Source organism: Drosophila montana, unplaced genomic scaffold (assembly GCF_035044405.1).
Source record: "Drosophila montana isolate Dmon_TW-CO22-7 unplaced genomic scaffold, ASM3504440v1 contig_599_1, whole genome shotgun sequence".
NCBI classification, from domain to species: domain Eukaryota; kingdom Metazoa; phylum Arthropoda; class Insecta; order Diptera; family Drosophilidae; genus Drosophila; species Drosophila montana.
In genome coordinates, this window is record NW_026998916.1 from 189,498 (window position 1) to 202,150 (window position 12,653).

Here is a 12,653-nt window from a genome sequence, read left to right on the forward strand (position 1 = left end):
ATTAGTTAAAATCCTAAAATCGTCTTCTACGAAGACACCTTTTTTTAACCACTTATATGTTAAGAAAACTTTGCTTTGTCTCAAAATTAAGATTCCCACTCTAACCAAGTAGCATAATATAAGTCCGTAGTGTGTGCAACTTATCTGAAACACATTTTTCAATTAAAGTCAAATATTTTGACTCTATGATATTAAAACAAAGGACGAAACACACCGGAACAGATAGAATGTTTTGTTGTCTTAAGATCGAGAGCGACGACTTTGTTTTTTCTTGCCGCCGAGAAGGGCGCTGTGTAAAGGCGAAATCACACTTCACGCCTGATTTGCATTTGTTTACGATCCAAAAAACATGCGAGCCAACGTCTTAGACATGGGAACCGTGATTTATAGCATGCAATCAATCCCAGACACGTCAAGTTGGGCATGTACTCTAAAGCAGATTTTAGTTGCGAGTTGAATAGTAAGTGAGGGATTTATAAAACTGCGACCGTATTAATAATTGTTGCGAAGACCAGAGGAGAACAGGCGAACTACTATTTGCCATATGATTTCGCGACTTTGGCGAGTTTCATTGAGGGCTGATCCGAAATGGAATTTAAGATGGCCGCAGCAAGCACTCCACCACTGCGAAATGGCTTTTGTTTGTCGGGTTGGAGGCGTCACCGGCTGTCTTGATACTTATGGCGAGAAAATGGAAAATTCGATGTCGCCATAAACATTTATTGCTACTTTGGGAAAACTCGATTACAGCCGGCCGCCGGACTCAGACCCCCGTGCCAATGCGCAGCCGCCATTTTACGAGCCGCGCCTGGGCACTTATGGCATCATCAGCACAGGGGCAACACCACATAGCACATGGTACGCATGGCCTGAATATTGGACCCATGCATGCAGTCTACCGCTCATCAGGCCCAGTTGAGCTGAAACGGATTTTGTGCTTAGTCAGGATGCGAGTATGATACACATACTATTATTGGTGCTGGCACTCGGGAAAATGTATACAATTTTCATTTTTATAACATTTACGCTTCAGCGCACGTCTTCGGCCTCCGCGTACGGCAATAAAATGAGAAAATGTTCGCAATCATAAAAGTTTACGAGCACGAGCACCCAAATTGGGTTTGCACATAACAAAGTTTTAAGCGAATATTTTTGCGTCAAAAAAAAGCATTTCATTCGCCCTGAAATCCCTGAATATAATAGGGAAACTTGTCAAAACATTCTATACAATACAAATATGAATCATTCTAAAAATGAACAAAAATATTAGTCTTATATTATTTACCATCTTTTGGGTCTTATTCGGCGTAATTGGCTGGATAGTGGCTGTATGTTTTAAGGAGCGGACCCTTATACGATGTTGCATCTTACTAACCGCCGTCTGTTGCTGGCTTGTCTGGCTGATTACCTTCCTAATGCAGATGAATCCCCTGGTTGGGCCACGCGTTGGTCAATTAAATATTTTGGCAATGATATCATACTGGGATAACTCGTACATGCACAATGAACCGGACCCATAGCCAAGCGCAATTTCCGGCAATGTTTTCCTCCGGGCGAATATCAGGTTAAAGTGTCTTTCAATGTAGTTATAATGCAGATAATAATAATTTCATGTAAATGATATTAGTGCCTCGTTGTGTTAATATCAACATATACACTGCTGAACTCTTGCATGGGGCTTTATAACTAATAATTAATGTTATCATTAAAACTTCTAACATACTGTGATTTTCAAAGATATAATATAATCAATCTTTCCTCGAGAAGGGGCATCAATATGCTAAGGAAATCTAATCCTGATTAACTTGGTAGATACGCAATGTGACAGAAATGTTTATGACCACAGCCACTAAGTTTATAAGCCATCTCGATTAAACCTAAAACACAAGCATTTTTTCTGTTAGAGCTGCAGCACAAGACCACCCTTGCATTCTTGCCAAGATATTTATTAAAACAACACCTCCTACAAATTATATATATCATATGTCAGATTTACCTTAGATTTTGAACATGGACAACATCTACCCAATTTTAATGTTACGCTGGCACACTATTAGACATTCTAGTCTTTAGCCAAAGTTCGACGCATTTACAGTCAGCGAAAGTGCCAAGAGCGTCTTTTGTCAAGGTGTACCTCTAGATTGCTGCTGGCTTTTGGCATGTAGCTACAGCATAAAGTAAATACCAAGAGTCTCAAGACACCTCCTACAGGATGCTTATTTTTATACCACTGAAGGCTGAAGTTATTCCGTCAACGAAACTCGGAGTTAGCGTTCTTAAAAAAAAGAGAAATAAAAAATAAAACTCCATATAACACCGTGAGGATGATGCGGAAGAACACTTAAGTTTGTATGCTAGGGCGTGAGGGGTTTTCATTTTGTGAGGAGCATAACGGCACGAGAAAAGGAGGACCTTGTCGGGAAGAGCCTGGTATGGTTGTCATTATTTCTTCCTATGTGACTTCTTGCAAATAGCGTATACAAAAAAAAAAATCAATTAATTTGCTATTTGATTAAAGCTTACAACGCCTATTTCAATTGGGACTTTTTACTTGACTAAAAAGAAGAATAGACTTATTGTTTTTTTAAGTTGTTGCATTTACCACCGGAGTTTTCCTGCTTTTGCATTAAAGACAATTTCTCTCCAGGTTAGTGAAATGCGAATTGCCGTAGGCGAGCCAATGAGCCATCCTACTATGTTATTGTGTTTAAGCCTTTTTTCTTCTTTTCTTTTTACGATCGCGTTCCAAAACTAGAATCAGCTTAGGTGGCTCGGTCGCTTTCTCAAGCTAAACCTATAAATATTGTTACTAAAAATAAATCAAACAAAATTTAGTTCCATTTACCGGCCCTTCAGAGAGAAAGTCATACCCAGAATTGGATTTAATGACAACAAAAAAACTGAACTAAGATATCAGCCCAGACAAATAGACCAGCATACAATACAATCGCAATTGCAAGCAAGTAAGAGGCTCTAGTCGGGAGCTCCTGACTAGGGAATACACTGAACCCCCTTCAATCAACGCCAATTGCAGCTAGCGCTACGCGCGTGTTTGCTTCAACAGTAATACAAATTAATTTAAAAAAGAAGAAAGTGTTTCCTCGATTGGACCGAACTCTCAAACAGACCACACTATTTGCAACTGCCTCTACTCAACAGCCACACCAATATTTGAGTCTTATTGAGAAACAAAACGGATTAAAATAGCATCACAGAATACAATACAATCACAACTGCAATGCACTTGATAGAATTCAAGTAAGACGCACATGAATGTGTGTGTGTACATGTATACATAAATTCTTGCAATTAGCGCTAGCTGCCGCTGATACGAGGCTTTTGTGTTTCTTAACCGATCTGGATGAAATTTTCAAGAGTAGATCTTATTGTACTATAATATCTTTGTATATTCTCAAAAAGTCAATTACATTTAAATTGTGTCTTTTATTGGTGTGCAGTATAAATTGGTTTATTTACTTGATTTATAGCTATGTGGTGGTAGCGGGTAGGTGGCGATAGCTATAAAATGAAAGATGCTTGATATATATATTCTATTCTAGAAGCAACATATCGCGTTTGGTGACTAGCTCTTATAATTGCAAGATTTGCTCAAACAACAGGCTTTTGATATTGATTGTTATCGATTACTTGAAAACGAGCAAAGTTATCGATTATCGGAAACAAACTTGTATTGCGCAGGCACTAGGAGGACCTACATACCGAATTTCAAGACTCTAGCTCTTATAGGTTCTGATATCCTTGCGTTCATACATACGGACGGACGGACGGACAGACTGAGGGACATGGTTAGATTGACTCGGCTATTGATGCTGATCAGGAGTATATATACTTTATGGGGTCGGAGATGATTCCTTCTGCCTGTTGCATACATTTGCAAAAATACATTGTACCCCTTTTACCCATTTTTAATAGGTTCAGGGTATAAAAGAAAGCACGCACATATATTCTGTTTGCACAAAAGTATATACAGGAGCTCTTCCGATTTGCGCTCTGTGCCCCTCTTTGTGTTATAGAATAGTCGAACATTTTCAGTGAGCTCAGAGCATAAAAGTATAGGCCAGAATTACATTCCGATTCGACGCATTCGCTCAGTTGGAACATCTGTGTTTCGTGTCAGTGTGCTGTATCGTATATACGAAAGTATATTAATGCAGCTCGAGCCTTGCATCAGGGTATCGTATAGTTGGGTATTAACTTGTTTAAAACCCTTGTTTATTTTTTTTATGTTGTTAGCTGCTGTGTATAAGGTTGCGCCACCTACAGCTCATTGCTTGAACCTTATATATATATATATTAGCCAGAACTCAAACCAATTGCCAGTTTCAGCCTGCCAAGAGCTAGGCGCTCTAAAACTTTTGTGAGAATGAAAATGCAAAGAACGCAAGAATTTTTAATTAAAACGTCTTTTTCGCTTTTGATATATAAATATATATATTGGTTCATGTATAAATATACATACATACTTATACATATGTATATATAGCTACTTCAAACGCGCAAAACAGATTTTAATTTCAAATTCTAGAGTTCCTTGCATTTTGATTCTCATGTATATATATATATATCTCATGTATATATATGTATATATTTATATATATGTAAATATGCTCAAAGCCCTGCTCTGATTGATTAACTGATTAGTAATGTTTATACCCAGAACCCATTGAAAATGGGTAAAACGGGTATAATGTATTTATGCAAATGTATGAAAAAGGCAGAAGGAAGCATCTCCGACCCCATTAAGTACATATATTCTTGATCAGCATCACAAGCCGACTCTATTTAGCCATGTCCGCCTGTCTGTCCGTCTGTCCATCTGCCCGTATGCATGATCTCAAGGATCTCAGAACCTATAATATATATAATTTCATAAAGATCGGTTAAGAAACACAGAAGTTATTAAAGAAAACGTGTTCTGGCTGGCCTCGTATCAGCGGCAGCAAGCGCAAATTGCAAAAATTTCTGTATACATGTACACACACACATTCATGCGCGTCGTTGAATTCTATCAACAGCATTGCGATTGCGATTGTATTGTTTTCTGTGCTGCTATTTTAATTAGTTTTTTTTTCCCATTAAGACTCCTTTATTGGTGTAGCTGTTGAGTAGAGCCGGCGGCAAGTAGTGTGGTCCGTTGCGAGCTCGAACCCTGCCGCGAAAATTTTTTTTTATATTTATTTTATTACTAATAAAGCATACGAGCGCGTAGCGCGAGCTGCATTTGTCTTAGGTTTTATAAATGTTCACCCGCATGAAAACGGTTGTATGAAAATAATTAGCTCCACACTTTTTGGGTAGTAAAATCATTTTTAAAGTGATTTACCGGTTTCGGAAAATCTACTCATCTGAATGGAAATTAGGGCCCACGTCAGGAACGGCAATTTTAAATTTTCCTACTAGCGGAAAAAGTGAAACATAAAATTGAAGAATAAACTTGGACGTGAGAAGATAACAGTTATATGCATATAAAGGCTCTATAAACGAACAGCAACAAGTCTTGAAACAAGTGAAAAGTGAACCCATTGGAAACGGGAAAAGAGGTTATAATGGTCTTGTGAATATATATGTAACAGGCAGAAGGAGACATCTCAAACCCCATAAAGTAATATATTTTAGGTCGACGAGTTAAGCCGATTTAGCCATGTCAGTCTGTATGAACTTTCAAACTCTCGAAATTTAAAAACCTATGAACGTGAAAAGACTTTAAAATATATTTTCTATGTTATACGCAAATCTAGCTTTTCAAACTATCTATAAAAATGGATTTTAAGTCTTGATTTTTTAAGCATAACTCGTGTAATATAGACATATTACAATTATTTCACTTTCTGGATATACTCTCCCACCTCCTAGCATTAAATTAAAAAATTAAAAAACATTTTGAATGCTATATTTATGCCCTTAAAGTATTATGAAGATCGAATAATATTAATGAAAGGTACAGATTTTCAATATTGTGATTAAATTTTTTGACAAATTAACGAGCTGAGTCTCTCAAGAGAGCTGTTCTGTATATATCTCGACTTTATTAAAATAACAAAAAATAATTACATTTTTGTAAATTTCATAATTAATCTGAATGAATCCAGATCATCCAAGATGCGTAAAACAATAAAATGACACCAAACACTGATTAATATCTATAAAAATAATATGAGATATATATGTTAGCAAACTTTTCTTATTTTACTTAGATAATATCATGAGTAATTTTGAAATCATAAGATCATGCCGGATGCTTCTTAACAATTAAAAACCTTAATTGTTCGCAGTCCGGTTTTTATTTTTATACATTTTTGTCTTGTATAAAAATTAAAACATATGAACAATTTGCTAAATGTTAACGTTATGTCTGTTAAGACTTATTTACCTGTAATAGTTTGCTTTGAAAGGCCCAGCCTTACTTAAGCCCAGGAATTTCGCCTGTGCGTCGGTTAACTCGGTCAGATGAGCATCAAACGTCGATAGATGCAAGCTAGCTACATATTCATCTGTGAATTTGCATTGGTAACGAATTAACACATTTTATCAAGTCCAAAACAAACAATTGACTTGCCCATTTTCTTTGGCAGTAAATACACATCCGACTTGTACCGCCCCGGTGCTGAGTAAAGTTCAATTAGAGCTAGTGCTTGCGTGGAAGAGGCCACGGATACGACAAAGGATGAGATGGTGGAGCACGACAGATTGACCAAACGTCCTTCGGCTAGGAGAATGATCATCTTGCCGTCTGGCCAAGTAATATGTTCCACCTGCGAGCGCACTCGCTCCCAAGTTAACTCCGGAGTATGCAAGCTGCTTACATCTATTTCAGAACAGGAATGGCCCATGTTGCAAACAATGCATCCGTTCTTCATGCGATTCATATGATCACGTGTGACAACATGCTTATTACCGGTGGCGGTTATCACCACATCTACGTTGCGTATGACTTCTGCCAAGCGCACTACACGAAAGCCGCTCATGGCCGCTTGAAGTGCACAGATTGGATCTATCTCTGTTATGTACACGATACAGCCCTGCCCTCGAAGGGCTTCAGCGCAACCTTTTCCTACATCGCCGTAGCCACACACCACAACCTGCTTCCCACCAAACATGATGTCTGTCGTACGCTTCAGACTGGCTCAAAAATAATTTATTAGTTATGATGGCAGATTGCTGGATATGGGAGTTATATGTTTACCTGTCCAGTATTGAGTCCCGACATGTATAATATGTGTCAAACTTGTTCTTTGTCACTGAGTCATTGACATTGATTGCCGGCACGGTAAGCTTGCCTGCTTTTGACATCTGATTTGGAAAGGATATCAGATTAGCTGGGATGCAGGGGATGGGTACTTGCGAAGTCGAATATGCACCTGGTATAACCTGTGCACTCCTGTCAAACTCTCCTCGACAATGCCCTTGATCGATTTGAAGTAGTCTGGATACTTCTTCAGCATCAAATGGGTAGCATCACCTCCATCATCCAGTATCATGTTAGGTTGCCAGTCCTCATTGTGAATGCACCTGTCCAGGCACCACCAAAAATCCTCTTCGGTCTCTCCGCGCCACGCGAAGATCGGTACCCCAACCTCCGCTAATGCCGCCGCCACTGCATTTTGTGTCGAAAATATATTACAGGCCGCCCACCGAACGGATGCACCCAGTTGAATCAGAGTTTCAATGAGAACTGCTGTTTGCGCATTGATGTGGGTGCAACCCACTATTTTCGCATTTTTCAGCGGCTTGTCCGCAGTGGCTCGTTTGCGCAAGGTCATAATTCCCGGCATCTCCTGCTCTGCGATTTCAATCTCCCGGCGTCCGAATGCGGCCTTGCCAATATTCTTAACGCAAAAGTCTGAGTTGCCACTGGAGTTGTTCTGCTTTACATCCTTTGGTGATATCTCGTCCTCATCCGAAGTTTCTGTAAAACATGCTGTATGGTAATGGTTAGAAAAATAATCATTAGAAAAATAATCATCAGCTTAGTACTTTTATTAATTTTTATCCCAACTTACCCGAACTAAATGAACAGGTGGAAACGTCGGAGAATCGACGAGCTTCGATACTTGATTTCTTGACTGCAGTCTATTGTACGAAAATTTGAAATCTGCAGTTTTTATATTTAACCAAGTAATAGAAGAATTTCAAAAAAAAAGCTCAAAATATTTATAGTTTTCAAATAGTTTGATTGGACACAGACTTCGAGCTCCACAGAGAACTCAGATACAGGTCGCAGCTGGTATTTGGCATCGGTTAGAGTACCGACGATAATTCGCCGAGCCAATTGAGGCTGTATAAGCGTAAAGCAGGTCGAAAATCACGGCTTCTTAGATCACATGCCAATATCTAAGTAAGCGGGCAAATTAATTGATTCCATAAATGTGTATTTTATGTATTTGTATCCGTATCCCAACCCATCTGCTAACTGTTGTGTAAATTTCCATAGCCGTGTTCATTAAACATTCGACATATATACATATGAATGCACATACATATACTATTTACATATACATATACTATTTAAATTTAACATATACACCTCTATACATATATGCGAATGTAAATTGCAAGAGCTGTTGCTTTATATCGACTCGCAGTACTTGTAATACTCTATGCATCAATTAAAAGTGAATATATTGGTTTTATGCAATGCAAGTTTCGCTGTGCGACTGTCCTATACGGAGCAGATAGATAGATATTTAAAACTTGGAATATACATATTCTCCTGTATATCCCTTTCAACTGTTGAAATTTTCGTGGCCTTGCTTATTAGGAGGCCGACTGACAGAGCAAATTGGGTTGATTGTATTCGACAGTTTAACACCATGTACAGAGTATTGCGAGGTCGATTGCCTGCGATTGCAACGTTTCTCACCTATTTCGTTCTGGATTTTTTGTTGATTTTGTACTTAAATGCCTCACGTGCCAAATTTTGTATAGCCAAGCTGCTAAGATTGGCGTTTGATTTCATACATTATTTAGTAGTACACACACGAAGCAACTTGTAAAATTTGTTGTTCCATATGCCAAATACGGATATATGTACATATGTATGTAAACATAAAAATGTGGCAACCCCTTGCAAATCCCTGCAACTGCAGATGTATGAATGAATATGAATATTTTTTTACCTTATCGGCCAAACTCAGGTCGGCAAATGTTGTCTCGGGCATTTTACTCATCTTGAAGTCACTTTTAGCTGAAAATTATTGCGTCAATATAATTTACATCGTTGGCTGAGTCGACCTTTGGGAACTCACATTTGACAATGTCAAAACTGGTTCTATGCTATGCTCAATATGTTTCAAGTTTGTCAACAATCGTTGTTTGCTTTTTGCTTGTTTTCAATCTGCCTTTTTATTCACACACGAGACCGGCTCTTTGGATCGGATCGGATGGAGTACCAGTGTCGATACCTGTGGAGATCAAACCATTTACTAGAGCTGGCTTTGCCAGACTAAAGCTTAACATTGCCATCGCGCCTCGAATGAGATCGCAGCGCAATCGGACTTAATGCACTTTGTTCAATCACCGTCTCAGTCTCCCTCTTCGCATTCGTCTTCGTCGTTGTCTGCGTCACTATTACTGGGTCGAGTGCGGAACGTGGAGTGCCGATGCCTTCGTGCGCTCTCGACTGGCGCAAACAACAAACTGATTCGCATCAACTGGTACTGGTTATGTTTATGGGGAGCAGAGCTATCGTATAGAAATAAAGAAATAACACAATTAAAGAACGAGAAACGAGTGCAACAAAAAGTCGAGCAAAAAATGTGCTCAAATAAAAGCGCACCTACAAAAATAAGCATGTTATCTTACTCAAAGCTGTTATCGCTCTCGCATGTTGTTTCCGTATTTCTGCTCTCAGCATGAACAGAGAACCCTTGCCGCCTGCCATCTTCACCTGCGCATGGCTTGGAACTAAACGCTTATCAAAGTTGACTTGACTCATTTAGTGGCTGTCCCGATTAGCAGAATCAGTTGGGGCTTTGACGTAGTACGTAGCTAGGTGCCTAAACGAAAATAACTTAGTGATCGCATACTACTAGTGCAATATTCCTTACAAGCATACGATCGATCACAATCTTATATTCAAATATGAAAAAATCTCAAAATTAGGGCCAGCGCAAAGGACATCAGCAGAAGAGTAAAATTTGCATTTGATTAATAAAAGATAAATTAGTTATATACATATACATATACTATGTCCGAAACAAACATCGGCAACAAAATTCGAAAGGGAAACCTAAAAATAACAAGTAACAAGTAACAGTGATCCAGTCGGGAGTGGCCAACTAGGAGATACCCTGACCCTTATAAAATTTGAAAAAGACTTTGTCTGTTCATACTGTACTATAACCTACATGTTAAATTTGGTGACTCCAATCCTAGATATCGATTTGTATCGATTTCTTGGAAACGGGGAAAGTTTTCGAGGCAAGTTTCACTTTCTCTGTAGCTCTTGTAGGTCCTCAGATCGATGCGTTCATAAATACAGGCAGACAGACATGGCTAGAACAGCTTGTCGTCCTGATCAAGAATATATATACTTTTAAGGGTCGGAAATGCTTTCTTCTGCCTATAACATACATTTACCCATCTTCAATTTGTTCAGGGTATAAAAAGAATATATGAATGTATCAAACAAGATAGCTCTATAGGAAGAATCGGTCAAAAAATGTGTTTGTGTAGCGAAAATTGCTGCTTTTCAACATATATAAGCCAAACCCAGCAATTACGCCCCACAGTTCTCCTCAAAACTGTTAGTAATAGTTATGTTTACAATACAAATATATTATAATTATTTATAATTATTATTATAATTATAATATTGGTTTGTTGACTGGTTTCCTGGATCTATCATCAACAAACTGCTATCGGATCTATGATTACAAGTCCTTGTTTACAGTCCGAAGCTATAACCACTTAAGAATTACAGGCAACTTAAAGCCGACAAAACTGGCTAAGCCAAAGTTTATAAGAGTAGACTGCTCTTATGAGCAGCAAGACATTTTTACCATAGTCTTCAGTCAGGAGGCTCTAGAGAAGATCGTTCAAGGATCTCCTCCAAGCTCGACATAGGAGACGCCCCAGAGTCCCCCGACTACCTACGTTACGATGCAGCCTTATTCAAAAAAGTTGCCTTCAACTTTTGTCCAGGATAAAGCCTGAGGACTCAAACAGGATTGGCGAAATTTCACCTAAGCCAACTGTGTTGGCTGTGTTGATTGATTGAATACAATAAACATTTATAAAAAAAAATAAAAAAAAAAATAGTCTTCACATACACTATTCATATAAGTACAATTAGAGATCTAGCCAATGGCCGCTTAATAGTTTAATTTTTTGTAACCTTTGGGAATTTCGTCAAGATTTCTTTTTTGGCGGCCATACCTTACTAGGTATGTTCAATAAAAACCGATCGATTTATATTGAAACATCGAAAATAAAAAAAAGTAAAAATAAATAAAATCGGTTCTAGTGATTGTATATGCTGTTTTGTTTGAATATTTGTAATAGGCAGCATAAATTGCCGAGTCGATTAAACCACATCCGTTTGAATAAACGTAAAATTTTAAATTTTAACGTAATTCCTTCTATGGCATAGACAGATAATTTTGTTTTCACATCTTCGATAACTCACTTTTTGGATATCTCATTATAAGAGGAGTAAGCGTAGGCTCGGAAAATTTCATAAGGATCGGACTATAAGCACCGAAGTGAATCATGAATTCATTTGCCATACATAGTGTGGGGACTATACGTTTCGTGGAAAGCGACTGAGATATTGATAATTTTATATGAACTTAATCTTAGCGAGTAATAGAAGGTCCTACGTCCAAAGTTGAAGTCCTTAGCTTTTCTAGTCTCTAAGATTGTCCGACCATGGGGCCCGAATATATGTATACATATGTACATATGTATATATATGTGAATGAAGTCATGTCCGTCTGTCTGTTTCTATGCAAACTAGTCTCTCAGTTTTAAAGCTATGGGCTTGAAACCTTGTATATGTCCCTTATTTTTTATACCATGAACCCATTGAAAATGTGTAAAAGGGGTATTATGTATTTGTGAAAATGAATGTAACAGGCAGAAGGAAGCATCTCCGACCCCATAAAGTATGTATATTCTTGATCAGCATCAATAGCCGAGTCGATCTATCTATGTCCGTCTGCCTGTCCGTCCGTCCGGCCGTCTGTCCGTCTGTCCGTATGTATGAACGCAAGGATCTCAGAACCTATAAGAGCTAGAGACAAAATTTTAGCTGTAGGTCCTCCTAGTCCCCGCGCAGATCGAGTTTGTTGCCGATAGTCGATAACTTGCCCCGTTTCCAAGTAATCGATAAAAATCGATATCGAAATCCTGTTATTTGAGCAATTTCGGCATATGCAATGAGCTAGAGTCACCAGACTTGACATGTAGCTTCTAGAATAGTATATATATATCAAGTATTTTTCATTTTATACCTATCGCCTGTCGGAAGAAGAGGGTTCAGGGTATCCCCTAGTCGGGAGCTTCCGACTAGAACCTCTAACTTGTTTCTCCTTACATATATGCAAAATCGCATCAACATTAAATCACTATATCATAAAGCGGCCATAGGATAAACTTTTTGGTTTTTTGGTTTCTGGGCCAAACTCGGATTA

General features: G+C 38.3%; 2 protein-coding genes across 2 annotated transcripts; one reads left to right on the plus strand and one right to left on the minus strand.

The window, feature by feature from the left end:
* Nucleotides 1–1,203: 1,203 nt before the first annotated feature.
* Nucleotides 1,204–1,670, plus strand: VhaM9.7-d (Vacuolar H[+] ATPase M9.7 subunit d). The gene has a single exon (XM_064698339.1). It carries the CDS (start codon nt 1,254–1,256, stop codon nt 1,518–1,520), a length of 267 nt encoding a protein of 88 aa, XP_064554409.1. The 5' UTR covers nt 1,204–1,253; the 3' UTR covers nt 1,521–1,670.
* Nucleotides 1,671–6,027: 4,357 nt separating this feature from the next.
* AhcyL2 (Adenosylhomocysteinase like 2) lies at nt 6,028–9,692 on the minus strand. Its single transcript, XM_064698343.1, has 9 exons — nt 9,539–9,692; nt 9,267–9,422; nt 9,138–9,205; nt 8,022–8,091; nt 7,380–7,939; nt 7,205–7,311; nt 6,578–7,140; nt 6,392–6,512; nt 6,028–6,161 (listed from the first exon to the last, which is right to left on the minus strand). Exons 3-9 carry the CDS (start codon nt 9,186–9,188, stop codon nt 6,155–6,157), a joined length of 1,479 nt encoding a protein of 492 aa, XP_064554413.1. The 5' UTR covers nt 9,189–9,205; nt 9,267–9,422; nt 9,539–9,692; the 3' UTR covers nt 6,028–6,154.
* Between the last annotated feature and the right edge of the window lie 2,961 nt (nt 9,693–12,653).

Coding starts and splice junctions, on each gene's coding strand:
- VhaM9.7-d (XM_064698339.1), top strand. CDS start 1,254: ATGAACAAAAATATTAGTCTTATATTATTTACCATCTTTTGGGTCTTA.
- AhcyL2 (XM_064698343.1), bottom strand. CDS start 9,188: ATGAGTAAAATGCCCGAGACAACATTTGCCGACCTGAGTTTGGCCGAT. Junction 7,940..8,021: donor CACCTGTTCATTTAGTTCGG/GTAAGTTGGGAT, acceptor ATTACCATACAG/CATGTTTTACAGAAACTTCG. Junction 6,513..6,577: donor TTTACTGCCAAAGAAAATGG/GCAAGTCAATTG, acceptor GCAAATTCACAG/ATGAATATGTAGCTAGCTTG.